Below are 27897 nucleotides of genomic sequence, written 5' to 3'. Positions count from 1 at the left end.
GCTTACTAGAAACTATGTAGAGTAGAAACTTCCAAGTTGATTTTGCAGCATTTTCAGCGAGCTGTTGCCAACTTTTTGGAACTACTAGATACTGTTAATGAAACATGGTAACACCACTATGATCCTGAGGCAAAACAACAGTCCAATGGTGGCACTCAGGTTCTCCAAGGTCAAGAAAATTCAAGACCCAAAAGTCAGCAGGCAAGGTCATGGCCACAATGTTTTGAGATCAGGAAGGTGTTATAATGACTGTCCCTTTGTTTTATTTCAGAAAGCTCTGAAAACTTTCTTGTTTATTAACCACTTTGGAAACTAAGCCATTCTAGATTTCATTCTTCTTTTATATTTATGTACTATACTTACATTATTGTAAACTGAGTTGAGCACCTTTTGGTTGAAGACCCGATCTATAAAATTGTTTTAGTTTTTTTCTAGAATAACTTGTAAGCTCCATGTCGCCACATCTTTACCTTCTTGGTTGGGCTTAGATGTTTTCAGCACCCCCTCGTTAAACTCCTGGTCAACATCAACCAGAAAACTAAAAAACCTAGTACTCTCTACCATCTCCCAAAAGTGTTATCTTGGCACCAAGACATGGAACAACCTTCCAATGGTCATCAAGACTAAACCGTGCTACTACAGATTCTGGAAAAAACTAAAGACTCTCTTTCTTCGTGAACATCTACAACCACTATTGATGTACTTCAGCCTGACAATACTCTGTACCTTTGCTCCGTATTCCTAATGTCGCTTCTTAACTATTCATATGTAGATCCACTATTCACCCTCTCCAGTATCTCCAATAATATCTTGTTTTTCCTGCACTCCATTGCTCTACCTCTGTCCACAATGTGATCCTCTGCCACATCCCTAAGCATATGTGATACTCTCGAGTTGTAAATTGCCTTTGAACCTGCTGTTTTCACAATGTGATTCTCTTGAGTTGTAAGTCGCCTTAAACCTGTTCAGGCATAGAGCAACACAGAAATATTAGATTAGTCCTTTTATACTGATTAAGGAGCCATTTTTCAAAGCTGTGGTAAGCAGCAACCTTCCTACCGCAGCAAAAAATGGAATACTGTAGGGCAGTGAGATGTCCCATAGTAATGTCGGGATTCTAATTGGTTAGCAGAGCTACATTACCACGCACTAACCAATTAGCATGTACTTGGCATGTGAGTCATTACCACCTACATAATAGTGGGCGATAAGGATTTATGCGCTAGTGGCTAACAACACACACACCAAAAAAGTAGGAAATTCAACTGTTTTACCCAATCAATAAAAATGGCTTTAGTATACAGGAAGACGTGCATAATGACACGCTAAGGTTGATTTTTACTGCTATTTGGTAAAAGGACCTTTTAAGTCAGGGATGTCCAACCTTTTGGCTTCCCTGGGCTGCATTGGCCCCCCAAAAAAATTTTCTGGGGCCGCGCAAACGCTGCAGCAAAACAGAAGAGGAAGACGGTAAACACCCGGGGGCAGCAGAGGAAAACACAGCATAGCCCTCGGGCCGCAGGTTGGACACCCCTGTTTTAAGTGATACATTGATGTATTGGTCACAAGTGTGCCATGTGGCGGGTAATGGCTCAGTTAAACAGCAGTGAAATAAATTCTGATTTTGGTTTTGTTCTCTATGATTTGCCCAAATAAACAGATGTCCCAGTTAACCATATATATATCTCATGCTTAACTATTTTTTGTTGTTGTATTTGATTCTTAATATATTTTTACATCTGAATTTTGTTTTTCCGTCTGTTAGAGGATGTAAACTTTAAAAAATTGCTTTTTGCTTACTGACACTTATGGGAAATTTAGGAGACATCTAAAAACATATCTGTTTTCGAAGTATTTAGGCTGCTAATTCGTAAAAATTTTATTATGCACTATTTTGATCATTTTAGTGTCTCTAATTATTGGTTTTTAACTTTTTTAGTTCTATTCAACTTTTTATTTTTGTTTGTTTTTTTAACTATTGTAAACCGCATAGAACTTTACGGCCTTGCGGTATATAAACTTATTATTATTATTTAGCCTTGATTCAGTATGAAGAGGGAGGTTTCAAACTCCTATTACTAACGTACAAGTGTCTTCATTCTGCAGCCCCTCACTATCTCCCCTCTCTTGTCTCTCCTTATACAGCTCCCTGAGAACTCTGTTCCTCAGATAGGTTACTTTTATTTGAACCCTTCTCCTCCACTGCGAATGTCAGACTTTGTTCTTTTCGCCTTTCTGTCCCATATGCCTGGAATAGACTACCTGAGTCCGTGCGTCATTCCCCCTCCCTTGTTCAAAAATAGACTGGAAGCCGACTTTTTTGCAATTTGCCTTCAGTTCATAACCCTCTCTCCCCCTTCTCATCACCTTAGCTAGCAGTTTAACCCCCTGCTAACTGTAACCCCCTACCCTAGGCATCTTGCTTGTCTTGATTGATTAGATTGTAAGCTCATTCGAGCAGGCACTGTCTCCTTTGTGGCTCTGTAGTGCTGCGCTTACATCTGGTAGCGCTTTAAAAATAATAGTACCGTGTTTCCCAGAAAATAAGACCTACCCTGAAAATAAGTCCTAACATGATTTTTGGGGTAGGTCTTAATAAAAGCTCTATCCCCGAAAATAAGCCCTAGTTGCCGGCGGCAGCAGCAACACATTTTCCTCCCCTCCCCCCGATGGCAGTGCTGCTGCTAGTCACGCTGCTTTTGTTACTCCCAGCACCGTGCATGAGCGACAACTAGACTGAACTTCCGGAGGCATTGGAGCTGCCGAACCTGGAACCCGCCTGTCGACAGCGGCTCCAAGAGGTGACGAATGGCAGTGCAGCACTGTGCCAGTGTCTGGTGCGCTTTGCTCAGTCTCTCCGTCTCTGATGAGGCTGTCGGACCCAGTTCCAAGAGCTGAATTGCCTGCTCAACAACATCTCGTCGGCGCCGCAGGTGAGAGCCGGGCCAGGCGGCGCTGGCTGGTTCACCCTAGTTCCCATCACCCCCCTCCTAATAGCAGCACTCCCTCCCTCTCCCACTCTTCATCTGATAGCTCTGCTCCCCCACTCCTCAAAGTTCTGCTGTCCTTCCTCTCACCTCCTCCACCCCTCATCTGGCAACATTGCTCCCAACCCCTCCCCTTGATCCCACCATCTCTCATCTGGCAATGCTGTCTTCCTGCCCTCCCGTCTCCCACAATCTTCAAAGTGCTGCTCCCTTTTCTCCCAGCTCCCCAACCCTCATCCTGCAACACTCCTCCCCCACCTTTCATCTGGCAACGGGGGTGGGGGTGGGTGGGAGGGATAAAAAGATGCTGCACAAGAGATGGGAAGGCGAGAGGGATAGAAGATGGGAAACAGGGAGGGACAGGGGGGAGGGAGGGATAGAAAGATACTGCACAAGGGGATGGGTGAGGGGAGGAAAGATGCTACACGTGGGGAAAGGAAATAGGAAGAATTGGGGTGGAGGAGAGGAAGGGAGAGATGATCATTGTACATGAAAAAAAATAAGATCTCCCCGAAAATAAGAACTAGTGCCATTTCTGGGCCCAAAATTAATATAAGACACTGTCTTATTTGGGGGGAAACACGGTAGTAGTAATTTATCTAAACATACTGATGTCTGTATTTGTTTTCTTATGTTTTTCTCTGTGTATCGTCCCATCTCTACCCTTTAGTAAAGCTAGATGCAAATGTTTACACTTAAATTTGTTAGTCTTAGTATGTTTGTTTTGAAACGAGTGTTTTGAGGTGAGGTGTCTGGCAAAGAGACGGAGCCAGAAATTTTTACCATATGAAAGTATGCATTGGAGATGCCACTTTTAGATCTGTTTGTTCTGTATACAAGTTTGATGTTTGTATTCAAAATGTTTTGATAAGAAAATCAGGGTGTGGTGCTAATTCTTACAATTAATGAATAAAGTTGGAGGGGCTTGTTAGATAGGATAACTTGACCTCACGAATGAAATGAAGAGCAAAAAAGGAGAATTTGAATGATACGGTTTAATTTAATTTCAACTGGATTTCTCAAATAAATTTGCTTTCAGGGCACTGAGCAAGGAGTGGTATTAATCTGTACTAGTGCTGCCCCTTCTGAGTGATACCGTGAGCATTGTCAGTTCTAGTGCAATGTGTCTAGTAGTCCTGAACACTAGTAGTATGAACCTGCAAGTTGCTTACAGAATATCACTCATCTTTCACACCTAGAATCACTTCCTTCCTTCATAAACCTCTGTATTAATCTAAATATTTATCAGTACTAACATGGCTAGTGTTCAAACATGCAGCGTCTTAGGTCTCTTGAACAGCTGCCCAGATAGACCTGTACTTGTAACCTCACAAACTGACCTGGCTGCCAGGAACCTTAATTTACAAATACTTGTGGTTTTTTTAAATAATCTCTCTTGTTTTAGCCCAGCCATTACAGCAATGGTCCTTGGCAGGAGTTGATTTACCCAATAGCAGAGTAGGCCCATGCCATGCTTAATTGTCATTTTAAAATCCACAGTTGTGGCACTGTGCCACTATGGCTTATAGTTCATTTTGTTTAATGGACCGCCTTTCCTCATGGGATAACAAGGCGGTGAACAATATTCAATGATGGAAAAATCAGAGACAGAGAATGGAACATCAGTTACGGTATTTGATAAGAATGAAGAAGCAGTAGTATAAGCTTTAGAAAGGTAGTGTCTGACTGCACTGCATAATTCTCAGACAATCGTTAGGGTCGAACTGTATATTTTATGCCTCTTCAAAAGGGTAAGTCTTCAGGAGCATTCCAAATTTGGCTGCTGTTTTTCCTTGTTTGGAGGGGGCAGGGGGGGGGAGAGATATTGGAGCAACAGGATGTCCAGAAGCAGCAGAGCACAACTTCCTCCAGAACTCTGCACACATGAATCCCCAGTCGAACCAGTAGGAGTTGTCATTAAATGATGGTTAGCATGTTTCTTCTGTCTCCTCCCTCCCAACCATCCTGGCTGACTCAAGAATTGAAATTGAGCCCTGCAGCTGCTGAGCTTTTTCCCTGCTTTTAATTCTTGTGGAAATGTTTTTTGTGTGTTATGAAAATGATGCATGCAGAGTATTGAAGTAATAATGTCTCACACTGTGTCCAATGTATATCTTCTGAATTACGTTACAAAGGGTTTCCTTAACCATCAACAGGAAAACTCTCTTTGGAAGCCATTCAGGTTATTTTAGAAGAACTCAGGAAAAAAGGTTAGTAAAGCTGTTTGTCAGATTTCTCTAGTTCTGATGGTTGACATGTTAGTCGTGAAACTGGTTTCGGTGAAATTATTTGAGAAGATCTGTTTTACTTTAAGAGAGAAATTAAAAAAAAAAATCCTTTCAATTGTCTTCTCGGCTATCACTATTCTTAAATGCATCTATGCAAGTATGGCTTCTCTTCCTTTTGCTCTGCACAGATTTGTCTTTTTTTTAACATCTAAAATTCAGAATAGCAGAAATAAACTTGAAAAGTTTTGATTTAAAATTATTTGTGGGTTGAAGACAACACTGGAAAGGATCAGGATTGAAAGCTCAGTTTGTAACAAGCTGGGAAGTGGGATTAATGTCAATTGTGGAGGGGGGTGACGTCAGAGAAAGGGCGGGACCGCCGGAAGAGGAAGCAGCACAGACGCAGGGCTCACAGAAGGGCCTGGACCGCCGGCAGAGGAAGAAGCAGGACAACAGTAGGAGCTTCTACATGATGGGGGGGGGGTCCTTCGGGGTGGGGGTGCGAGTGCGTGCGAGCGGTCCTTCGGGGTGGGGGTGCGAGTGCGTGCGAGCGGTCCTTTAGGGTGGGGGTGCAAGCGGTCCTGCGGGGGGGTGAATCGGACGTCGGGGGGGGGAAGCATCAGGTTTTCAGGGTGGGGACAGGACTTCAAGGGGGAGAGGAGAATCTGGGCGGGTGAAAGGAGAGTCGGGGTGGCCAAAGGAGAGTCGGGCGGCGACGGGAGAGTCGGGGCGGCATGCGCGGTATACGGGTGTGTGCGGTATATAAAAATTTATTTACATAAATTACAGTTTCCTGCGCGCTATACCCGTGTGCGTGTTTTACACGGGTGCGCGGTATATGAGTGAAAATACGGTACTCTACAAGTATTGTCTAAAATAATATATTCAAATAATGGTATTCCATTCAGTCCATGGGGTTTCACAAGAGTTTAATTTGAAAATTCAAAGCTGCTACCATAACTGTATGCAGGCCACTTTATCACTTATAAAAGTATCTGAAATTTTGTTTAATAATGAACCAACTGAGATCATGAAATGTATGTTGGTTCTCCACACTATAAGTTGCCAAAGTAGTTTGCGTGATGCTATCCCTAGCTATGCCAATATAGCCCATTACATTGCGTATTGTCACTATCTTCCAGTAGTCAAAAATGATGGTTTCCTGGTCAGTATCTTAAGCTTCACAAGCCTTGCAGTACAGCGGATAAAGGCCAGATGGCCCATCCACAGCATCCACTATCCCCTCCTCTCCCTAAGAGGTCCCACACTTTCTTGTATTCAGAAAGTCTTTGTCTTCACTACCTCTAGGAGACTATTCCACGCATCTACCACCTTTTTGGTAAAAAAGTATTTCCTTAGATTACTTGAGCCTATCACCTCTTAACCACATTTTATGCCCTCTCACTCTGAAGTTTCCTTTCGTTTGAAAAAGACTAGCCTCATGTATATATGCACATAGGTATTTAAACGCCTTTCCTACAAAGTATACATATTGAGATCTTTAAGTCTGTCCCATTATGCCTTGTGATGTAGACCATCAACCATTTTAGTTGCTTTCCTCTTTATTGATTCCATCCTATTTAGATCTTTTAAAGGTGCAGTCTCCAGAAATGTACACAATATCTTAAATGAGGTCTTACCAGAGTATTATACAAGGGGTATCAATACCTTCTTTTTCTACTGGACATTCCTCTCCCTATGCACTCGAGCATCCTAACTTTCACCATCAACTTTTCAACCTGTTTGGCCACGTTAAGATCATCACATACTATCGAATCTAAATCCCATTCCACTTTAATGCAAAAGTTCTTCACCCCCTAAACTGTACCCTCAGGTTTTTGCAGCCCAAATGCCCAAATTTCAGACCATTCTTCAAGCTTTGGTAGGTTCTTCCTCATGTTCACACCATCAGAAGTATCTATTCTATTGCAGATTCTGGTATCCACAAAGAAGCAAATTTTACCGAACAGCCCTTCAGCAATATTGCTAATAAAAATGTTAAAAAGAACAGGCCCAAGAACCGAATCTTGAGGAAGTCACTGATAACATCCCTTTCCTCAGAGTGATCTCCATTGACTGCTACCATCTGACATCTTCCACTCGACCAGTTCCTATTCCAGTCCATCTCTTTGGAGCCCATACTGAGGGCACTCAGTTTATTTATTAGATTTCTGCATGGAACACTGTTAAAGACTTTGCTAAAACCTAAATACATCACATCTAGCACACTCCCTGTATCCAATTCTCTAGTCACCCAGTCAACAAAATTGATCAGATTTGTCTTACAAGACCTGTCTAGTGAATCCATGTTGCCTCAGGTCCTGTAATCCACTGGGTTCTAGAAACTTCACTATCCTCTATTCTAAAAGCGTTTCTATTAATTGTCTTACCACAGAAATCAGACTTACTAGTAGTTTCCTACTTCTTCCTTACTTCCACTTTTGTGGAGAGGGACAACATGCACCTTGCTCCAGTCCTTCAATACCACTTCCAACTCTAGAGAAGTATTGTGAAGATAGCCAGTGAAGCTGCCAGAATTTCCCTAAGATCCTTCAGTACACTTGGATGAGTAGCATCAATCTCAGTTTCAGTGATTACTGGCAGTATTTCTGTTGCATCTTATCAGCTTCTCTTATAGCTTTCTCCACTGAAAAATACTTCTGTAAATTATTCTTTCAATGTATCTGAATGTCTGTCATAGCCACTTGCATGTTCACATACTTATATGATAGGGAATTTGATGTGGACATGGCATCATTTTGGCTACCCTTTTCTGATCTGCCTTTGGTTAAGACTAGAGAATGACACGGGGACAAGTTTGTCCCCATCCCTGCAGGAACTCAATTTTCCCATCCTGTCCCCGTGAATTTTGTAGCTGTCCCTGCCCCAGTCCTGTAAGCTCTGCCTTAACCGCACAAGCCTCAAACACTTATGATTTTTAAAGTGTTTGAGGCTTGTGCAGATGAGGACAGAGTTTGCAGGGATGGGGCAGGGGCAGGAAAAGAACTCGCCGGGATGGGAAAATGAGTTCCCACTGGGACGGGGAAAAATTTGTCCCCATGTCATTATGTAGTTAAGACACAAACGACAACCTGTTGGTTACCTTTCTGTCCATTTGCTTCTTTGCAGAACCTACTTTTTTCTAAACAATTGTTTTAGGGCCTCCTGATAACTTTTTTTTTTTTTTTTTTAACTTTTGTATTTTTAGGGAATTTGGAATGGTTGGATAAAAATAAATCCAGTTTCCTGATAATGTGGCGACGACCAGAAGAATGGGGCAAAATCATATATCAATGGGTAAGATTCCAGATGAACCTGTTTTTAATGACCTTGGTTTCATTGTGTAGATGTTTGATTTTCCAATGCTGCTTTAATGTTTAAGAGAAGAAGATAATGGTGGTATGAGAAAAATATTTAGTAGTTGTCCATAAAGTTCAAGAAGGTGATATCCTTAAGAAAGGGAGTCGGTAGTAGGTTCAGAGAAAAAGTCTGGGAATAGTTTACTGAGATGAGCAGAGGGTGCTTGGAATTAGCCACCAGTAGTCCGAAATAACCCAAATCTGGCCCGAAGCGCGCTCCTCCGCACGCCGTTTATCATAACGGAGCCTCGGCCCACGAGGGAGGTCAGCATGCTGCTACTGTGCGCATGCCCTGCCCTTACGTCACTCCCCAGCCGGTTGGTAGCTGCCTGTCTCCCGTGCCTTTTAACATTACAACGGAGCCCTGCCGAAAAGGTAGACTCGTTCTCTCCAGTTTGAAAGGGGTGGGTGGGTTACATTCGCTCCATAAGACGCGCCCCGTTTTCCACCTCCTTTTTAGGGGGGGGAAAGTGCGTCTTATAGAGCGAAAAATACGGTAATTGAATTATGTATCTCAAAATATTCAATTTGCTGTTACTTTTTGAAAAGCCTTCATATATTTTCTATGTATCTGCTTTGATGCAATTTCTTTACTGAAGGTGGAATATAAAATCAGATACAGAAGGTAGAGGTCAGGGCAAGTGGGGGAGATGATCGGGGGCCTACAAGGAGCATCTGGGTAGATTGTGAGCTGTGCAGTCCTTGAGCATTGTGTGTGTCTTGCGCTTTTTTGTTTAACCCTCTCTTGTATGAACGCATAGCATGGGTTTTAGCGCCGACGCTCGTAGAATTCCTATGAGCGTCAGAGCAGTTACTGGCGCTAAAACCCATGCTATGCGTTCGTAATAGAGTGAGTATATTAGGTACTTGTTATACTCAAATGGAAACCATTAAAGAGGTTTACATTATATAAATGGCAGCAAAAGATGACATATTTGAGAAAGTAGCAGAGTTGTTTGTCCTATGTGCTTCTGCAGGTTACAAAGAATGGGATGACCAACTCGGTTTTCACACTGTATGAACTGATCAACGGCAGTGACACTGAAAAAGAAGGTACAGTAGACCATAGACGGAAAGTTCAATTGTATCAGAGCGGTGTGGTTTCTAGACCAGGCTTTAGAAGTGTGAGAAAGATACACTGAGTTCAGTGCATGTTGTTGCATAATCTAATCTAATCTACATCTTAGATTTATATACCGGATCATCCCTAAAGATATAGGGCTCGATTCATTTACAATAAAAATATGTTTACAAAGATATGTTGATTTTAAGATAGATCATTAGGAATTACATTCTAAAAAACATTGAAACATCATAGCTTTTAAGAATTTTACAGAAAATCTAAGAGAATATGTAGCAATTTAGTAATCTTTATGTTTCTCATCATCCTTGTACTATATGAAGGACATGGTTTCAGATTGCTTCAGATTACAAACCATGAAATATTTGGTTCAAGGATGGCAAACTCTGCTCCGCAAAGGCTGCAATCAGGTCTGCTTTTTTAAGATACAATAACTAAGCAATGACAATTTTAGGTTTGATTTGCATACTTCAGCAGTCCTCTTAGTGAATCAGAGATGGCAAACGCTTGTCTTTGTGCATGACACACAGACCAGGATTTTCCCCATGTATATTCATGAGATATATCTACATAATTGATCAAAACACCTAGTCAATATTGCATAATTTGACTTCCTTAAAAACCAGACCTATTGCTGCAGGCTTACATAAGAACAAAAGTGTTGCTATACTGGGACTGACCGAAGGTCTGTCAAGCCCACTATATTGTTTTCAGCATTGGCCAATCCAGGTCGCAAGTACCTGGCAAGATCCCAAAACAATAAAACAGATTTTATGCTGTGTTTCCTTGAAATAAACAGTGTTTTTTCCCAAGTCCATCTTAATAATGGCTTATGGACTCCTTTTTTTTTTTTTTTTTTTTTTTTAGGAAAATAGCTAGACCTTTTTTAAAACCTTGCAAAGCTAACTGTTTTTACCACATTCTCTGGCAATGGATTCCAAAGTTTAATTGAATGAAGAAATATTTTCTCTGGTTTGTTTTAAATTTACTACTTAGTAACTTCATTGCATTCCCCCTAGTCCTAGAAGTTTTTGAAACGAGCAATTCATGTCTATCTACTCCACTCCACTCCGTATTTTATAAACTTCAATCATATGTCCCCTCAGCCTTCTCTTCTCCAAACTGAAGAGCCCTAACCAATGTAACAAGGGAGTGGCGGGGGGGGGGGGGTGGATCCGCCCCAGGTGCAGCCCATAAGAGGGTGCTCCAAGTAAGGGCCAGCGTCATGGTCTGATTCCGGAAACTTCTTCAGCAGCGACAGCATTCAGAATTCGCTGCTATGCTGGCATCGGGCCTTCCTCTCTGCTGGGTCCTGCCTTTACAGAAACAGGAAGTAGGCGGGACCTGGCAGAGAGGAAGGCCCAACACCAACAAGAGCAGCAAATTCTGAATGCTGTGCTGCTAACTGGGGGGTGCCAAAGAGAGGGTGGGAGAAAGGGGGAGAGATATGTTGCACCCGATTGGGGAGACAGAGGAAGAAGGAAGACCAGGGAAGGGAGAGGAGAGGAAAAAGAGATGCCAGACCATGGGAAAGGGAGAGAGGGAAAAGAAGAAAGGAAAGGAGATGCTAGACCAGGGAAAAAGGAGGAGATGCTAGGGCATGGGGAGAGGGAAGGGAAGGAGACAAGAGATGCCAGACCATCAGGAAAGGAAGGAGAAGAAATGTCAGAGTATAGAGGGGGGGGGGATAGATGGACAAGAAGGAGAGAAGAGATGCTAGGGCATGTGGGGAGGGAAGGGAATGAAACTGAGATGCCAGACCATCGGGAATGAAAAGGGGGGGAAGGAAGGAAAGGAGATGCCAGAGCATGGAGGGAGAGGAAGAGATAGAAGAGGGGAGAGAGATCCTAGGGCATGGGGGAAGATAAGCAGATGCCAGACCATGGTGGAGTAGGGGTGGGAAGGAGGAAAGGAGAAGAGAGATGCAGAGCATGAGGGAGGGAGTGGAGACAGAGAAAAATGGAAGGGACAAAGAAAGAGGATAGGAATGGAGAGTGAAGATGAGGAAAGCAAAAACCAGAGATGACAAAAGGTAGATTTTTTTTGTTGTTGTTGCTTTAGACTAATGTAGTATTGTAGCTGTATTGATAAACATTTATAAATAGAAAATGGAAATAAGGTAATCTTTTTATTGGACTAATTTTAATACATTTTTTTTTACTAACTTTTGGAAACCAAAATCCCGTTCCTCAGACAGTGGCATACCAAGGGGGAATGGGGAGGTTACTAAAAATTTATTTATTTATTTATTTATTTTTTTGGGGGGTGTTAAAAAAAGATCGGCCACTGGCTCAAACCACTTTAGCATTTCCTCATAGGAAAGTCATTGCCCTTCTCTGTACCTTTTTCTAATTCTGTAATATCTTTTATGAGATGCAGTGACCAGAATTTCACATAGTATTCAAGTTACACCATGGAGTTATATAAAGGGTTTATAATATTCTCTTTGTTTTCCCATCTCTAGATCATTTAAAATATATTAAAAAGCAACAATCCCAGCAAAGACCCCTGGGGAACCTCACTATGAGTATCTACCCTTTTCCATCGAGAATACTGACCATTTAACCCTACTGTTTTCTATCTTTTAACCAGTTTTTAATCCACAAAAGTCCATTACCTCCTATCCCATGACTGACTGATTTCCTCACGAATCATTTGTGAAGTACTTGAAAATCCAGATACACAATATCGACTGCTCACCTTGGTTCATCTTGATGCCACTCCAGAATGAGAAATGTTTTGGGGGTTTTGCCCTGCATTTCAGCACATAGAATGAAAGTATCAGATAGTATCTGTGTATCAGTGGGAAAGTCACTAAACCGTTTCAATCTGCCTTTGTTACGGGAGTTTTCCTGCTCATTCACAACTACAGCATCAAGAGTCTTTGCAATCAGCTGTTTATCCCAGGACAAGCAAGCAGCATATTCTCTACTTGTGGATGACGTCATCCACGGAGCCTCGTAGCGGACAGCCTTGCAAGCAAACTTGCTTGAAGATCTTCAAAGTTTGCGAGTGCTGCAACGCGCATGCGCGAGTGCCTTTCCGCCTGAGTCAGGGCGCGCGTCTCCTCAGCATGGCCTCAGTTCTTAGTTTTCCACAGAGCCAGAAAGCCCTGTCTCAGCTCTGCGTGTAATCTAAGTGCTTTCTTGCACCGCGGCTTGCTTTATTGTTTTGGATCTAGTTAGTCGCTGTGCGGCGTGTCTTAAAAAAACCAAAAAAACCCTTTTTCTTTTGTTATTTTCTTCCGTCATTCAGTCCGGGGGACCTCGGGCCTCGACCAGGCTGCCTGGCCTCGTTCGACCGGCGGGCCTTTCTTCCCTTATGTCCTGGCCTGTAACCGGGTTTAAAAAGTGCACACAGTGTGGTCGGGTGATCTCTATTACCGACCCCCATCGTTGGTGCATTCAGTGGCTGGGCTCCAACCACCGGACCGAGTCCTGTCCACGTTGTGTCACTCTCCAACCGCGGGCTCTTCGGTTTTTGTCTATTCATATCCCCTCCCAAATCAGCCCAACCAGTAGAGCTACAGTACAGTCCCTCAGGAATTTGTCTAAACATAGACTCTGAGTTTGGTCATTAGATGTCACTGTTGAGTCAAGCAGAGAGTCTGCAGCATTCCAGATAGCCAGGGAAGTGAACCCAGATCACCTACATGGCAGTATAAAGCAATGTAAGCAAGAGAAGGAACAATCTCCCAGTCCAAAACCAGCAAAACACAGAGCAGAACTGGTCTGGAAAAGTAATGTGGAATCACAAAGGTTTATTAATCAGTGAAAGGTGCCTGTGTCTAAAACATAAGATTTACAAAATAGCCCCAAATCACAATTATATCATTTAAAACAAATATAAAATTAATAAAACAACATAAATTAAAATGACAATAAAAATATTGATAACAGTGATGTAATGTTACCTATCCAAACAAAGAGCCTTTAGTTAATGTCACAGATACATGGGGGTATAATTTAACATTGTTCCAATGTGAAGGGGACTATTAACAAGACAGAAGCCAGAACAGCAGTTTGTCCAAACAGAAGATATGTTTATTCGTGTCCTCCCTTTTGTGAAATGATAGGAGAGATGTCATTCATTCAATATCCAAAATTCTTCAAATGCATAATAAAATCCTGAAATAAATGTGTCATACAAAAATGGTACTGACCCTTTTAAAAACACTGAATGTGTGTGTGTTTGTTATGTATTAGAGGTATAATAGATTGTATACCACCTTGCTCTGCTTGGTCCAGTTATAGGCAGTATAGCAAGTCTTAAATAGTTTACTTGGATCACAGCAAAGCCTTTGATGTAGTTCCTCAGAGAAGACTCTTGAATAACTTGAGAGGGCTGAACATAGGACGCAGTGTGGTAAACTGGTTGACTGACAGGCGACAGAGGTAGTGGAGGAAAGGAAGGAGAGTAGTGGTGTGCCTCAGGGATCGGTACTGGGGCTGATTCTGTCTGTGAGTCATTGCTGAAGGGTTAGAAGGAAAAATATTCCTTTTTTGCAGATGACATGAAGATAAACTAAACTAAATCTTAGGTTTGTATACCGCAACCTCTCCACAATCGTAGAACTCGGCACGGTTTACAAGAGTTAGGAGAGAAAGGAATTCCAATGAAGGTTAAAAGATATATTGAGAAGAATATTTGGAGGGCTTAGGTTACCAGAGAAGGAGTAAGTATTACATTTTTGGGAATAGCCAGGTTTTCAGATGTTTGCGGAAGAGTTGGAGAGAGCTCAGGATCCGAAGGGGGGAGGTAAGGTTGTTCCAGAACTCATTGAATCTGAAGGGGAGGGAGATCCCTAGTTTTCCTGCACGGGAAATGCCTTTTAATGAAGGAAAGGATAGTTTTAGTTTGTGGGTCTGAATTTGAATAGTGGATACCCCAAAGGGAGTAGAAACAATGAGAAGATATCTCCAGAAATTAGAAGGATGGTCAAATTTAATGTAAAGAAGTGCAGAGTAATGTATTTAGGGTGCAGAAATCCAAAGGAGATGTATGAAATAGGAGGTGAGAAAGTGATGAAGACAGGTCAGGAGAGAGACCTTGGTGAGGTGGTCTCTGTTCTGGGACCACTTCTTTTTTTTTTCCATCTACACTTCTTCTCTTGGCGCTCTAATCTCCTCCCACGGCTTTCAGTATCACCTCTATGCTTACGACGCACAGATCTATCTCTCTACATCTGAAATCTTGACAGACATTCAGTCCAGGTTTGAACCTGCTTGTCTCACATTGCTACCTGGATGGCTTGTCGCCATCTAAAACATGGCCAAGACTGAGCTCTTTATTTTTCCACCCAAACCCGTCTCTCCTTTTCCCCCGTTCTCTATTTCTGTGAGCAACACCCTCATCCTCCCTGTCTTGTCAGCTCGCAACCTTGGGATAATCTTTGACTCATCTCTCTCCTCCAACAGATTGCCAAAACCTGTCATTTTCCCAGTGCATTTTCTCTCTCCTTTATTAGTTATCTGCCAGTCCATAGGTTTTATTCCATACTCTTATGCAGACGATATTCAACTTATTCATCCTTTGGATCCGGAAAATAACACTGAAATCACATCCATTAATCATAAATTGGAAATAGTACAAAACTGGCTTAATACAAATAAATTAGCACTCAACATAAATAAAACTAAATCAATGTTATTTTCCTGGAAAAAAGACCTAACTCTATCAAATCCTTTTATTCTTAACAATATTCCACTCAACTTAGTCTCCTCTGTTAAAATCCTTGGAGTAACAATAGACGACAAACTGGATTATCATGAACACATTTCTATAACAGTTAAAAAGTGTTATTATAAATTAAGAATGATTCGCTCAATTGCCAAATTTCTCAGCTTAACATCAATCAAGACACTTATACATTCATTAATAATATCTACACTTGACTACTGTAATGCCCTTCTTCTCAATATCACACAGAAGGAAAAAAGAAGATTACAACTAATACAAAATACGGCCATTAAATTAATATTTAACGCAAGAAAATATGACCATGTTACACCTTTGCTAATAGATGCTCACTGGCTACCAATAGGTCACAGGATTACATTTAAAATTATATTACTCATTTTTAAATCACTAGTATCAAATGAACCTTTATTTATATCTAGAAACTTAATTCCACACAATACACAATGATCACTTCGCTCATCTGGACAAAATTTACTTACTGTACCCACTTTAAAAATTATCGGAACACATAGATCAGACATGTTCACTGTGATGGGTCCTCAATGGTGGAACGCCCTACCACATTACATTAGAATTGAAAAAGATATCTCTACATTTAAAAAATTATTAAAGACTTATTTATTTAATGACGCTTTTAATAATTGAAAGTTTTCACACTTTTTGGATATGCTTTTAATAATGCTATGGTTTTAAACACCCCCTCCTTTTGTATTTTCCATTATTTCTATTAAAAATTTTAAAATTGTAACTTTTAATCTCTTTTCCTCCCGACTCATGTATGTATAATATGTATCCACTATGTATATTGTTAAGTTTTTTTTTATTGCTCTTTATTGATTTTGTACATCGCTTAGTAATTTTAATAGGCGATTAATCAAATACACTAATAAACTTGAACTTGAAACTTGTGAGACATTCTAGACAGATGGGTTATATCCCTATAGCCATGTGCATCTGCAGAAGGAAACCACTCCGGATGTTTCACTCTGCCTCTGCTGTACTTCATTGGGCTCCTTAGTTCTTTCCTTCTGCACGCGTACCTGCAGGAGTGTTTGTTCTGCTCTCCTCATATTATTTTATTTTTTTCTTGAAAGCCACATTGAGGGATACACGAATAACTTAAGGTATTTGCCAGGGTAGGCCTGACTGGGCCTCCTCGTGTGCGGATCGCCGGACTAGATGGACCCAAGGTCTGATCCAGTGCAGGCATTTCTTATGTTCTTATGTTTTGTCCCTGATTCTGGTGCTTGAAGCATTTTCTCAGCTCTGCCTGCTTTGAGAACACACAGACTTATAAATGTCGCTATGCCTGCATTACCTCTCTCCTCAAGTCACTTCATTGGCTCCCTATCTGTTTCCACATACTGTTTAAACTCCTTTTACTGACCTACAAGTGTATTCTCTCCACAGCAAATCAGTATAATCTAACATAAATCTTTATTTGTATACTGCGAAAGCTTTTTGATTTGGAGCGGTTTACAGGAAGGATGGCAATGGAGAAACTAAACTAAAACTTGGTTGATGACCCAGTCTATAAAACTAAGAGGAGATCGACTCAGTTAACAGTAATGTAATACATAATACATAAACTTGACAAGAAAAAGTAGAGTAGAATAGTTAAGTTTCCAAAATGTTTAGCAAACAAAAAGATTTTCAGAGCTTTCCGGAATAAAGCAAAAGAACCTAAACTTTTTAACGTAAGCGGTAAAGCATTCCAGAATTCGGTTAATTTAAAAGCAAAAGAATGGCTAAATGTCTTAAAGGTTCTGTTTTTACCACTGAGAGAGGGAAATGTAAGTTTTAATTTTTGAGAACTTCTGGCAAGATGAGATCTATGAACATTCCAGTCTAAAGGAATCAAAGTGGTGAAAATGCCAAATAGAATCTTAAATGCAATACAAATGCACTTGAATTGAATTCTGAGATACGCTGGAAAGTCCTTCTGAGAAAGGACTGAAAATTGTATAGATCGCATAGAGGAAGGTTAAGCAGGGTTTTATAAGGAGGGAGATAAATAGGTAAGAATATTCATAGTAATGTAATGTAATGTAATTTATTTCTTATATACCGCTACATCCGTTAGGTTCTAAGCGGTTTACAGAAAATATACATTAAGATTAGAAATAAGAAAGGTACTTGAAAAATTCCCTTACTGTCCCGAAGGCTCACAATCTAACTAAAGTACCTGGAGGGTAATAGAGAAGTGAAAAGTAGAGTTAGAGGAAAAATAAAAATAAAATAAACATTTTAACAAGACAGCATTGATCTAAATACTTTGGAAGGTAGAAGAGATGAGAGAAAGGAATAGAAGCAGAAGGGGGAGCCGTTGAACAGTAGAATTCTGGAGAAATTTAAATGATAGAAATAGAACAAAACAAAGACAAAAGGCAAAACAATAGATAAGATTAAAGATAAATCATAAGCTGGAAAGAAAAATAAAATAGTCTTAGAGCAACAACGTGGAATAGAGAGTCAATGGGTCATCTCTCCCCACACTCCCCTTCAGGCACTCCGCTCATCAGATAAATCTCTCTTATCTCTACACTTCTCCTCTACAGCCAACTCCAGATTCTGTCCCTTCTACCTTGCTGCACCATATGCCTGGAACAACCTGCCTGACTCAATATGTCAAGCTCCATCTCTGGCAGGATTCAAACCCAGACTCATTTTGAAGCTGCTTTCAATTCCAAACTTCAGCCCACCTTCTAAGCACCAGTATCTGTCTTATCATTCCCTCTGTAATTCCCCCACGTGAGCATAATGTATTGATGCACCTTCTTGTCCAGTTTGTCTGTCTTGACTAGACAGTAAGCTCTTTTGAGCAGGAACTGTCTCTTCTGTGTTTTGATGTCTAGTAGCTATAGAAATGATTAGTAGTAGTAGACTTCAAGATGTCGAAACAATATGACAAGGCGGTGGCCAAGGCCAGAAGGATGCTAGGGTGAATAGAGAGGAATATAACCAGTACAAGAAAGGAGATATCGATGTCCCTGTACAAGTCATTGATGAGGCCCCACTTGTTCAGTTTTGGAGCCCTTATCTCACTAAGGATGTTAAGACTTAAAGTGGTTCAGAGAAAAGTGATGAAAATGGCATGGGGTTTGTGCCACAAGACATATGAGGAGAGACTTGATGACCTGAAGATGTACACTCTGGAGGAGAGGAGAAACAGGGGTGATATGATAAGAGACATTCAAATATTTGATAGGTATTAATAAACAAACCCTTTTCCAGAGGAGGGAAGGTGATGGAACTAGAGGACATGAATTTAAATTGCAGGAGAGCTGACTCGGGAATAATGTCAGGCAGTACTTTTTCATGGAAAGGGTGCTAGATCCCTGGAATGACCTGTGGGAAATTCAAAAAAGGAATCCTACAAGGAAGGCAGGGAACCAAACAAGGGTAGCAGCTATTAGATGGCAACACTAGTAATTGAAAAGCAAAGCAGACTTCTACGGTCTGTGCTCTGAAAATTGCAAGGATAAATCAAGTCATACTACATGAATTTATCTTGTTGGGTGACTGGATGGACTGTGTCGGTCTTTAAATCTGTCGTCATCTATTATGTTAATAATTTGTTAGAGCAAACAATATATAATACAAGAATCCAAACCCCATCCTTTTATGTGAACAAAAAAAGTTGTAACTTTTTTCATGTCATGGGTTCATAACTAGTCGGAAAATCAGCCATTCTCAACATTTTGGATCTGTTACTTTAGTCACCTTTTTCCAGAGAGGTTCACATATGGGAAACTAAACAAATTTTGGTAGGCACTAGGGCTGTACCGAATATTTGTATTCAATTTGTGCCCAAATGTGCCCTGAACACATTATTTGGATGTGGCTGAACAGTGACTTTATTTAAAAATGTATATACTGTATATTAACTATATGGTTTACAAAGATTAACACCACATACAGACACAATTTCAGTACAAATAATCTGGGGCTCTGCTGTGCTAAATCCTTTAGAAATAAACACTTGAGCAGTGATTTCACATTTCTTCTTTTATTATTTGTATGTTCATGTCCACTATTCATATTCAGCCAAATAGTAAAGCGCACCCTGAAGCTGTGAATTGTCCGTTTTTAGAAACAAAAAACGTCATCATTTGGGCTTCGAGTGACATAGTGACATTTCTTTTTAGTGTCTGCAATTCATCAAGTCGCTAGGACTCGAGCACGAGTCAATGGCACCTAACAACAATTTTTTTATTTATTTTAAAAATTTAAATACTGTCTAAAACTAAACGGTTTATGTGGTTTACATACACAGTATTAAAATGACGACAAAATAAAAACAAATACTTAATAGTCATCTAATAAAAGTAAAGTTACATACAATCCTCAAGAAAATACCATAGACTGGATAGCAGAGCTCTTGGATAATTCATCAAATTTAGCTGAGATAACTAAAAAAAAAAAGGCATCTACGAAAAGCTGCGTCTTTAGTAATTTTCCAAACCCACCCTTTTCACAGCAGTTTCACACAGCTTTTGGCTGTGGACCTGTAATAGAGAAAGAATCTGGTTTTTGTTTGTCCTTAATAAATATACAGTGGAACCTTAATTTACAAGCATAAATCGTTCCAGAAGCATGCTCTTAAACCAATTTACTCGTATTTCAAAGCGAGTTTTCCTTAGGAAGTAAGGGAAACTCGCTTGATACGTTCCCCCCCCCCCCCACGAGGCCACTGGCGCTGCTCCACACCCTCCCCCCCACACCCCCATGATCGGAGATCTCCGAGAATCTTGGAGAGAGCGAGAACTAGAGGGCCTTGAGCATGCGCAGATGCTCAAGGCCCAGCCTATGGAAGAGGGAGGATTTTCAGGCACTAGCATGTCCTGTGCGTTGGTGCTGGTGATGATGCCACATCGGGGTAAGAGATCGTGCTTGGGTGAGTGGGGGATGCCAGATTGCAGCGGCCGGGGGGGGCAACGTAAGCGGGGGGGATGCCAGATCGCCGGGGGGGGGGGGGGCACTCGTAAATCGAGTCAACACTCGGTTTTGCTTGTCTTGCAAAACACTTGCAAACCGCGGTACTTGTAAACCAAGGTTTGACTATATATCTCTAGGGAGCAACTTATATTTATCTGTGATACTCAATACAAATAAAAATGTATCACAACTATATACTTTTTTTACATTTATACTTAAAGAAATTCATTAATGCTTAGACCCACAACCTATTTTTTGTTCAGGTGAAGTGAACCAAACATAGGCTGCCTTCGGACCATCATAGCACCAACGATGTCTGTACCACCACAATCTAGATCATTTTTATAGCAGAAACAAATAAAAACATTTACTTATCTGCTGGTGGTGATTAAAATGGGCTAGTCACGAAACAGGCAGTCCTATGTACAAAAGTGCCAGCGCAAACCATTAAAAACTCCTGAAGTCATGAAAACGCAAGTCTTCCCCCCCCCCTATTTTGTATGTCCCTGTCATGAACTGGAAGATAGTTGGAGTGGGGGTGAAAGAACTCCCTTCTCCCTTCATAGTTATGAACAGGACCATATCCCAATACTGGTTGAGCTGGAAGCCCAAAGGAGCAGAAGAGAAGGTTTTATGTATTACATTCTACAAGGTGACAACATCTGTGCAGGGTAACTTTTAGTGCTGGCAGGGTTTGGAGAGAGATCTTTACTGAGGTCTGTCCATAGATTAAGACTTAAAATGAATGCACTGCTGATCTAAGATCTAGATTCTCTCAGCAGCTGCACTCAGATTGGCACTTTTCATATGGCAGATTCCCCAAGGTCCTGAAAATAAACTCGGAATTGTAATAGCATGTCCTTTCCGATTCTTAATTTCAGGCTGTGTTTATTTTAAGGCCTGAAAATCTTCCACTCAGGAACGTAATGTGCTCTGACCTACAGGCTCAAGGGGAATAGAATTAAGGGTAATGTCAAAAAACAATTTAATCAAGGAAGGGTGGTAGAGCTAGGGCTCTGGGGAAGAACAAAGCAAGAGATCTGGGATAAGCACAGAGGGACCTTCTTAGGGAAGGAGGCCTGTAGCACTGTGCAAGGAAGTAAATTAGACAGAATAGATGGGCTTCATGGGCCTTATTTGCTGTCTCTCATGTTTTTCTTTTTTCTTTGTATATACTTTGAGCCAATAAGAGTTCTCACTTTTAAATAACCTTCCTGTTGTGGGCAAAAATATTTGTGTGTTCCCTGATGTATGTAGGCTGGTTGAAAAAAAAGAAGAAGAGAGATGCTGGACTTAGGATGGCCATAGAGACACAGAGAAGTGACGCTGGACACAGGGGAGGGGATAGGGACACAGAATTGTTCTGCTCCCCAGCTGTTCCTCTCTTTCGATCCAAATCGCTTGGGTCGCTCTGTTTCTAAGCGGACCATTTCTAACTGGTTGGCTGCTTGTATCTCTTTCTGTTATGCTAAGGCTGGTCTCTCCCTGCCGGGTCGAGTCACAGGCCATAATGTCAGAGCGATGGCGGCATCTGTTGCTTTCCTCTGCTCAACTCCACTTGAGATCTGCAAGGCCGCCACTTGGTCCTCAGTTCATACCTTCACCTCTTACTACTGTCTGGATGTTTTTTCCAGACGCGACGGCCAGTTCGGCCAGTCGGTTTTGCGTAATCTATTCTCCTAAATTGCCAACTCTCCCACTGGCCCTTCTAGTTAGCTTGGAGGTCACCCACATGTAGAGAATATGCTGCCTGATTGTCCTGGGATAAAGCACAGTTACTTCCCGTAACAAGTGTTATCCAGGGACAGCAGGCAGATATTCTTGCAACCCACCCACCTCCCCGTGGTTGGCTTCTTTGCTAGCTATCTGAACTGAAGAGACGCATGCCCTAGGTCGGGCGGGAGGAGCACGCGGACATGCGCGGGCCAATCGCAAGCTTGAAGGTCTTCAAGCAAGTCTGCTTGCGAAAACCCTCCGTTAGGGGGCTCCGTCGGTGACATCACCCACATGTTGAGACTATCTGCCTGCTGTCCTTGGATAACACCTGTTACGGTAAGTAACTGTGCTTTTTTGTCCTTCTTTTCTTTAATTTGTAGCTCCACCCACTCTTCCTTTTGTACTTGCTTGTTTTGTCCACGTCTTATTGTAATGAATCTAGTTGATTTGCCCTATTTTTATATTGTACATCGCTTTGAAATATGAAATTGCGATTCAATCAAATTTTTAATTAAACTGAAAAAAAAAAAAAAGATTTGGATTCTTCTTCCCAATGTGTGTCACTTTTTGTGTTTGCCGCATTACATTTCATCTGCCATTTGGATGCCTAGTCTTCCAGTTTCCTAAGATCTTCCTTCAGTTTTTCGTAGTCCGTGTGTGTTTTTAACAGCTTTGAATAGTTTTGTGTTATCTGCAAATTTAATCGCCTCCCTTGTTGTTCCAATTTTCAGATTATTTATAAATATGTTAAATAGCACTGGTCCCAGTACAGCACTTAGACTATTCTTAGGCACTCCACTATTCACCTTCCTCCACTGTAAAAAATGACCATTTAAAGTTACTCTCTGTTTTCTAGCCATTAACCAGTTCCTAATTCACACAGAACGTTGCCTACCATTCAGTGGCTTTTGAATTTTCTCAGGAGTCTCTCATGAGACTTTGCCAAAAGCTTTCTGAAATCTAGTAACAGTACATCAACTAGCTGTCCTTTGCTCCACATGTTTGTTCATGCCTTCAAAGAAATGAAGCAAATTGGTGAGGCAAGACTTCCCTTGGCAGAATCCATGCTGACTCCCTTTAAACCATGTTTATCTTTATGAACAGTCATTTTTATTTATTTATTTTATAATAGTTTCCTCTATTATGCCTGGCACTGAAGTCGAGCTTACTGGTCTGTAATTTCCTGGATCACCCCTGAAACCCTTTAAAAAAAAAATCAATGTTACATTGGCCACTGTCAGGTACTATGAAAGGTTGCAGATCAGCAATTTTATGTTTTGAGTTCTTTCAGTACCCTTGTGATCCAGGTGATTTTCTTCTACTTAATGTGTCGATTTGGCTCGGTACATCTTCCACGTTCACTGAGAGATCTTTCAGTTCCTCCATGTTGTCACCCTTGAAAATCATTTCTGGTATCGGTAGATCCATTACATCATCTTCAATAAAAAGAACTGAAGCAAAGAATTCATTCAGTCTCTCCACTATGGCCTTGTTCTCCATTTCGCTCTTTTGATGATCACAGTCCCATGGATTTCCACACATGATGTACCTGAAGAAGTTATTACTGTGAGTTTTTGCTTCTGTGGAAAGTTTCAGGCGCTATATACCTGGGACAGACTGCCTGAGTTGTACATCAGGCCCCGTCCCTGGCAGTATTCAAGTCCAGACTAAGAGTTTTTGAAGAGTTTGATGAATGCAAGTTATTTGACTATGTATTATGTGAACCGCTTAGGTTTAAATAAATAAAAGCCCACTTTTTCACTCAAAGAATAGTTAAGCTCTGGAATGCGTTGCCAGAGATTGTGATAAAGGCGGATAGAATAGCTGGTTTTAAGAAAGGCTTGGACAAATTCCTGGAGGAAAAGTCCATAGTCTATATTATTAAGACGTGGGGGAAGCCTCTGCTTGCCCTGGATCAGTAGCATGAATGTTGAACCTATTCTTTGGGTTTTGGCCAGGTACTAGTGACCTAGTCTGGCCACTGTGAGAACGGGCTACTGGGATTGATGGACCAGTGGTATTCTTATGTTCTTAAGGTTGTTTATTAACTCTTAACTCCCTCGTCCAAAAGCACTCACTGCAGCCTCCTTGTGACCCTGGTCAGGTCACTTGGGACTCCGTTGACTCAGGTACAAAATTTAGATTGTGAGTTTGCTAAGGTCAGAGATAGTACCGTCATATAATGTGTATAGCACTGTAGAAATGATTCATAAAATAGTAGTAGCATTTACCTGAAAAAGTTATTACTATGAGTTTTTGCTTCTGTGGTAAGTTTCTCTTCATATTCTCTTGTAGCCAATATCGAGGAAAACCTAACGAGCAATTTTCAAGTGGTATTAAATGCCTTGTTAAAAAAAATGCCATCCAACATATTTCTAATAACTGGAAAGACCACAGTAGACTTAATTTTAATTTCTGGTGGAACTCGTGTCACCTATATAGAATGGAAAGATCACTGGTGGTACAGAATGGAAATTATAAAAATTTTATAAAAATATGGGAGCCATTAACATCTTTCTGTCATGATTAAATGCCATTTTTCTATTAATTATACACCACTTAGTGTTGGGAGGGTTTCTATTGGAGGGTTTATGATCTTACAATTAATAATGGGCTTAGAGGGAGGGTGGGAGGAGGGATGCTTTTATGTTTATAAAGTATACTGATAAGATGTTCAAGTGATCTATTTAATATTGTTAATATGAATTTTGTACACTTGATGAAAGCTTAAAAATGAATAAAGAATTTAAAAAAAATGTTCTAGGGTTACTTTAAAATTTTTTAAAGGAAAGTTCTAGATGAAAATTTAAGACCATAGCGTTCCAAAGAAGTAGAGGCAGTTACAGAGAAACAGGTAGATTTGGCAGTGTCAACGAATTTGTAGATAGATTGGAATGATAAGTACGTACGCGTGTTGATCAGAGGCACCTGCAGGAATATAGGGAAGAAGTGATGTAAACAGAATTGGATCCGATTTGTGAGAACCTCCCCCTCGAAAACCTGCAAACCCAAGTCTCATTACTAGGATACCCAAACTGCACAAGCTCACAGAGTTTCCAAGTAGAGCTTGTGTATTCGTTATGAGGGTCCTGAATGCGAGAGTGACTGTAGCATGTGTAGTTTCTCAAGTCCCGAGCATTCTAGCAATGTGAAAAGAGCAGGAAATGCAGTGGGAGGGGGGCCGTAGGCTGGGTAATAGCTAGGTCAATATACGTGAAAAGTTAAAGCAGATGAGAAGGCATTGAAAAGTCCATATATTTTCAATCATTGTTCTATTAAAAACAAAATGTACGAGGGGTTTTCTGTTGTTGTTGTTTGCTTTCTTGATAGCAGAAACCTTTCAGGCTGCATTAGAGACCTTTCATTGTCTGGTTTATTTGGAGCGTCTAAGTTCTTGTTTGGATGTAAAGCTGCCCACTGAATACTAATGTTTTTTCTTTCTCAGATTTCCATGGTTTGGATGAGTCTATGCTGCTGCGCGCAATGCAGGCCCTGCAGCTGGAACACCGAGCAGAGATTATCACACTGAACGACAGCAAAGGGGTCAAATTCTTTTAATGGATGTCTCTGGCTGGTGACTACCAGAAAAGACTATATTTTATAGACCTAATGATGAGCTGTCTAGGCCCGGCCGCGGTCTGATGCAGAGGGATGTCACGGTGCTGCTTGTGGAGGAAGGGATGGCATAAAGTTGGCTGAGAAGGAAGATAAGTGCATCATGTGCAGATCAATGCATTGGCTTTGCCTTTTCGCTTTTGATTCCTCTGGATTGACTGTGACGGACTGAAACTCAAATGCAGAAGCATGGGTTATGGTGGCTGGGAACACTGCTGTAATAAATTCCAGTGATTGAGCTCCGTTTAGGGAAGAGGAGAAAACCCTTCATTGTGTACTTTTTCATTCTCTTCTCTTTGGCCAGGCTTCTCTCCTTTCTTGCTCTCCCTTTCCCTTCTCAGGGAATCCATAATGTGCACCCCGTCTTCCTTCTGATTTGCAGCTTGCTACAGAGTCATTCCAATTCTTAATTGCCTACCACTAGATGGCACTGTAAGGGGAGCATGTTCTCCCTCAGTGGCGCTACTCCCAGGTTTGAGCTACGAATTGGAGAATGAAATGGTGTGTAGAAATAAAAATAATGAGCAAAAACTACTATATAAGGCACTTTAATTGGATTAATTTGATACATCCTTGAGTAAATTTTGGGACCTAAAGATCCATCCTCGGCTCAAAACAAAAGATGACTTTACCTGAATGTACAGGTGAGTTATAACTTGCATTAATATTATGATAGGAAATTGGCGGAGTGTTTGTTATTTTTTTTTTCTTATTTCCAGCTCAGAGGTAACCAGTGCTGGTCTTCTGGTGCCATGCATATGTCAAAGATTTTTGTCCTTTTTTAATAGGCTCATTTTTCTAGTGTAGTCCTGACCTGGATACTCTGAAAATCAGACAAGAATTTTAAATTAAATTAAATTAGTTAGTTTTCTATCCTGTTTTCTCCAAGGACCTCAGAATGGGTTACAGATTAAACATACATAAAATACAGTTATCAGATAACAATATGACAATTACAGTACAATTTTATGATACAAGGTTGTGTCCTAATTCGATATATACGAGGGGTCTAAAACCATAATAATATAGAGTTTACAAGTTACAATTTGCCATAGTTATCCTTAACAGTGCAAGTTTTTTCAATACAAGTTTTTATCCTAATTAGACACACACTAGGGATCTAATACCAATATATGTGATGTACAGTTACAGGTTAAATTTGCCATAGTTACAGTGGAAGATGTTGCAATACAAGTTTTTATCCTAATGTGATTCATACTGGGATCTGGCACCAATATACATTCCTTTGCAATCCATCGGTCATTGGCATGAGAGTTAGGTGAAGAGGTCTGTTTTTATTGCTTTCCTAAAGTTGAGGAATCCTTCAAGGGATCTGATCTGCGGGGGCAGTCGATTCCAGTGACTCAGTATAAAGTGGGAGTAGGAACATCGTTTGGTGGTTTGCAGTTGAAGGGCATGACCAGGAGGAGTTTTGAGGCGTATTTCATCCTGAGAGCGGAGGGACCTGTTCGGCACGTACGGAGGAAGCTTTGTCATCACATAGATTGGCGTCGGGTCAGGCAAGGATTTGAACGCTAGCATCAGGCCCTGTATTATACTGGTAGCCAGTGAAGGTTTTGCAGAAAGGGAGAGATGGGATGAGTCATTCACAATCTTCCATCAGTCATGCTGCAGCATTCTTGAATCGGTTGGAGCTGGTCCAAAGTTTGTGGTTAACCCAAAGTGTAGTGGGATTATAGTAATCCAGCCTTGATGTTACCTTGGCATGAGCCACTGTGACGAGACCTAAAAAGGATGGAGTCGGTCCAGAGGAAGGCTATTAAAATGGTGCGTGGTCTTCGTTATAAGACGTACGAGGACAGACTCAAAGATCTCAATCTGCATACTTTGGAGGCAAGGAGGGACAGGGGAGATACGATAGAGACGTTTAAATACCTATGTGGCGTAAATGCGCGCGAGTCGAGTCTCTTATTTGAAAGGAAGCTCCGGAATAAGAGGTGATTGGAGTAATCTGAGGAAATACTTTTTACAGAAAGGGTGGTGGAGACAAAGACTGTGTCTGAATTCAAGAAAGCGTGGGACAGGCACATGGCATCATTTAGGGAGAGGAGGAGATAGTGGATGTTACGGCTGGGCCATTTGGCCTTTATCTGCCATCGTGTTTCTATATTTCTAAGTTTCTAGAAATAGAGAGGGGCCACAAAAATGATAGAAGATGGAATGATTCCTGTGAGGAAAAGCTAAAGAAATTGGCTTTTCACCTTATAGGAGAGACAGCTGAGGGGAACAGGTAAATATGAATCAGTTATTTA

At 41.0% G+C, this 27897-nt stretch overlaps 1 protein-coding gene across 1 annotated transcript in view; it reads left to right on the top strand.

Annotated features, from left to right (window-relative positions):
* VPS25 (vacuolar protein sorting 25 homolog) overlaps window positions 1–26927 on the top strand; it is a 35648-nt gene extending 8721 nt beyond the window's left edge. Inside the window, exons 3-6 of the mRNA XM_033919419.1 lie at window positions 5144–5197; window positions 8424–8512; window positions 9552–9627; window positions 25455–26927. Of these exons, the coding sequence (XP_033775310.1) occupies window positions 5144–5197; window positions 8424–8512; window positions 9552–9627; window positions 25455–25567 (332 nt within the window). The 3' untranslated portion in view covers window positions 25568–26927. The remainder of the gene's footprint in view (window positions 1–5143; window positions 5198–8423; window positions 8513–9551; window positions 9628–25454) is intronic.
* The last annotated feature ends 970 nt before the right edge of the window (window positions 26928–27897 follow it).

The sequence above is a fragment of the Geotrypetes seraphini genome, chromosome 13 (genome assembly GCF_902459505.1).
Source record: "Geotrypetes seraphini chromosome 13, aGeoSer1.1, whole genome shotgun sequence".
NCBI classification, from domain to species: domain Eukaryota; kingdom Metazoa; phylum Chordata; class Amphibia; order Gymnophiona; family Dermophiidae; genus Geotrypetes; species Geotrypetes seraphini.
The sequence above is the reverse complement of the archived record's forward strand: the minus strand, read 5'-3'. Positions and strand labels throughout refer to the sequence as shown.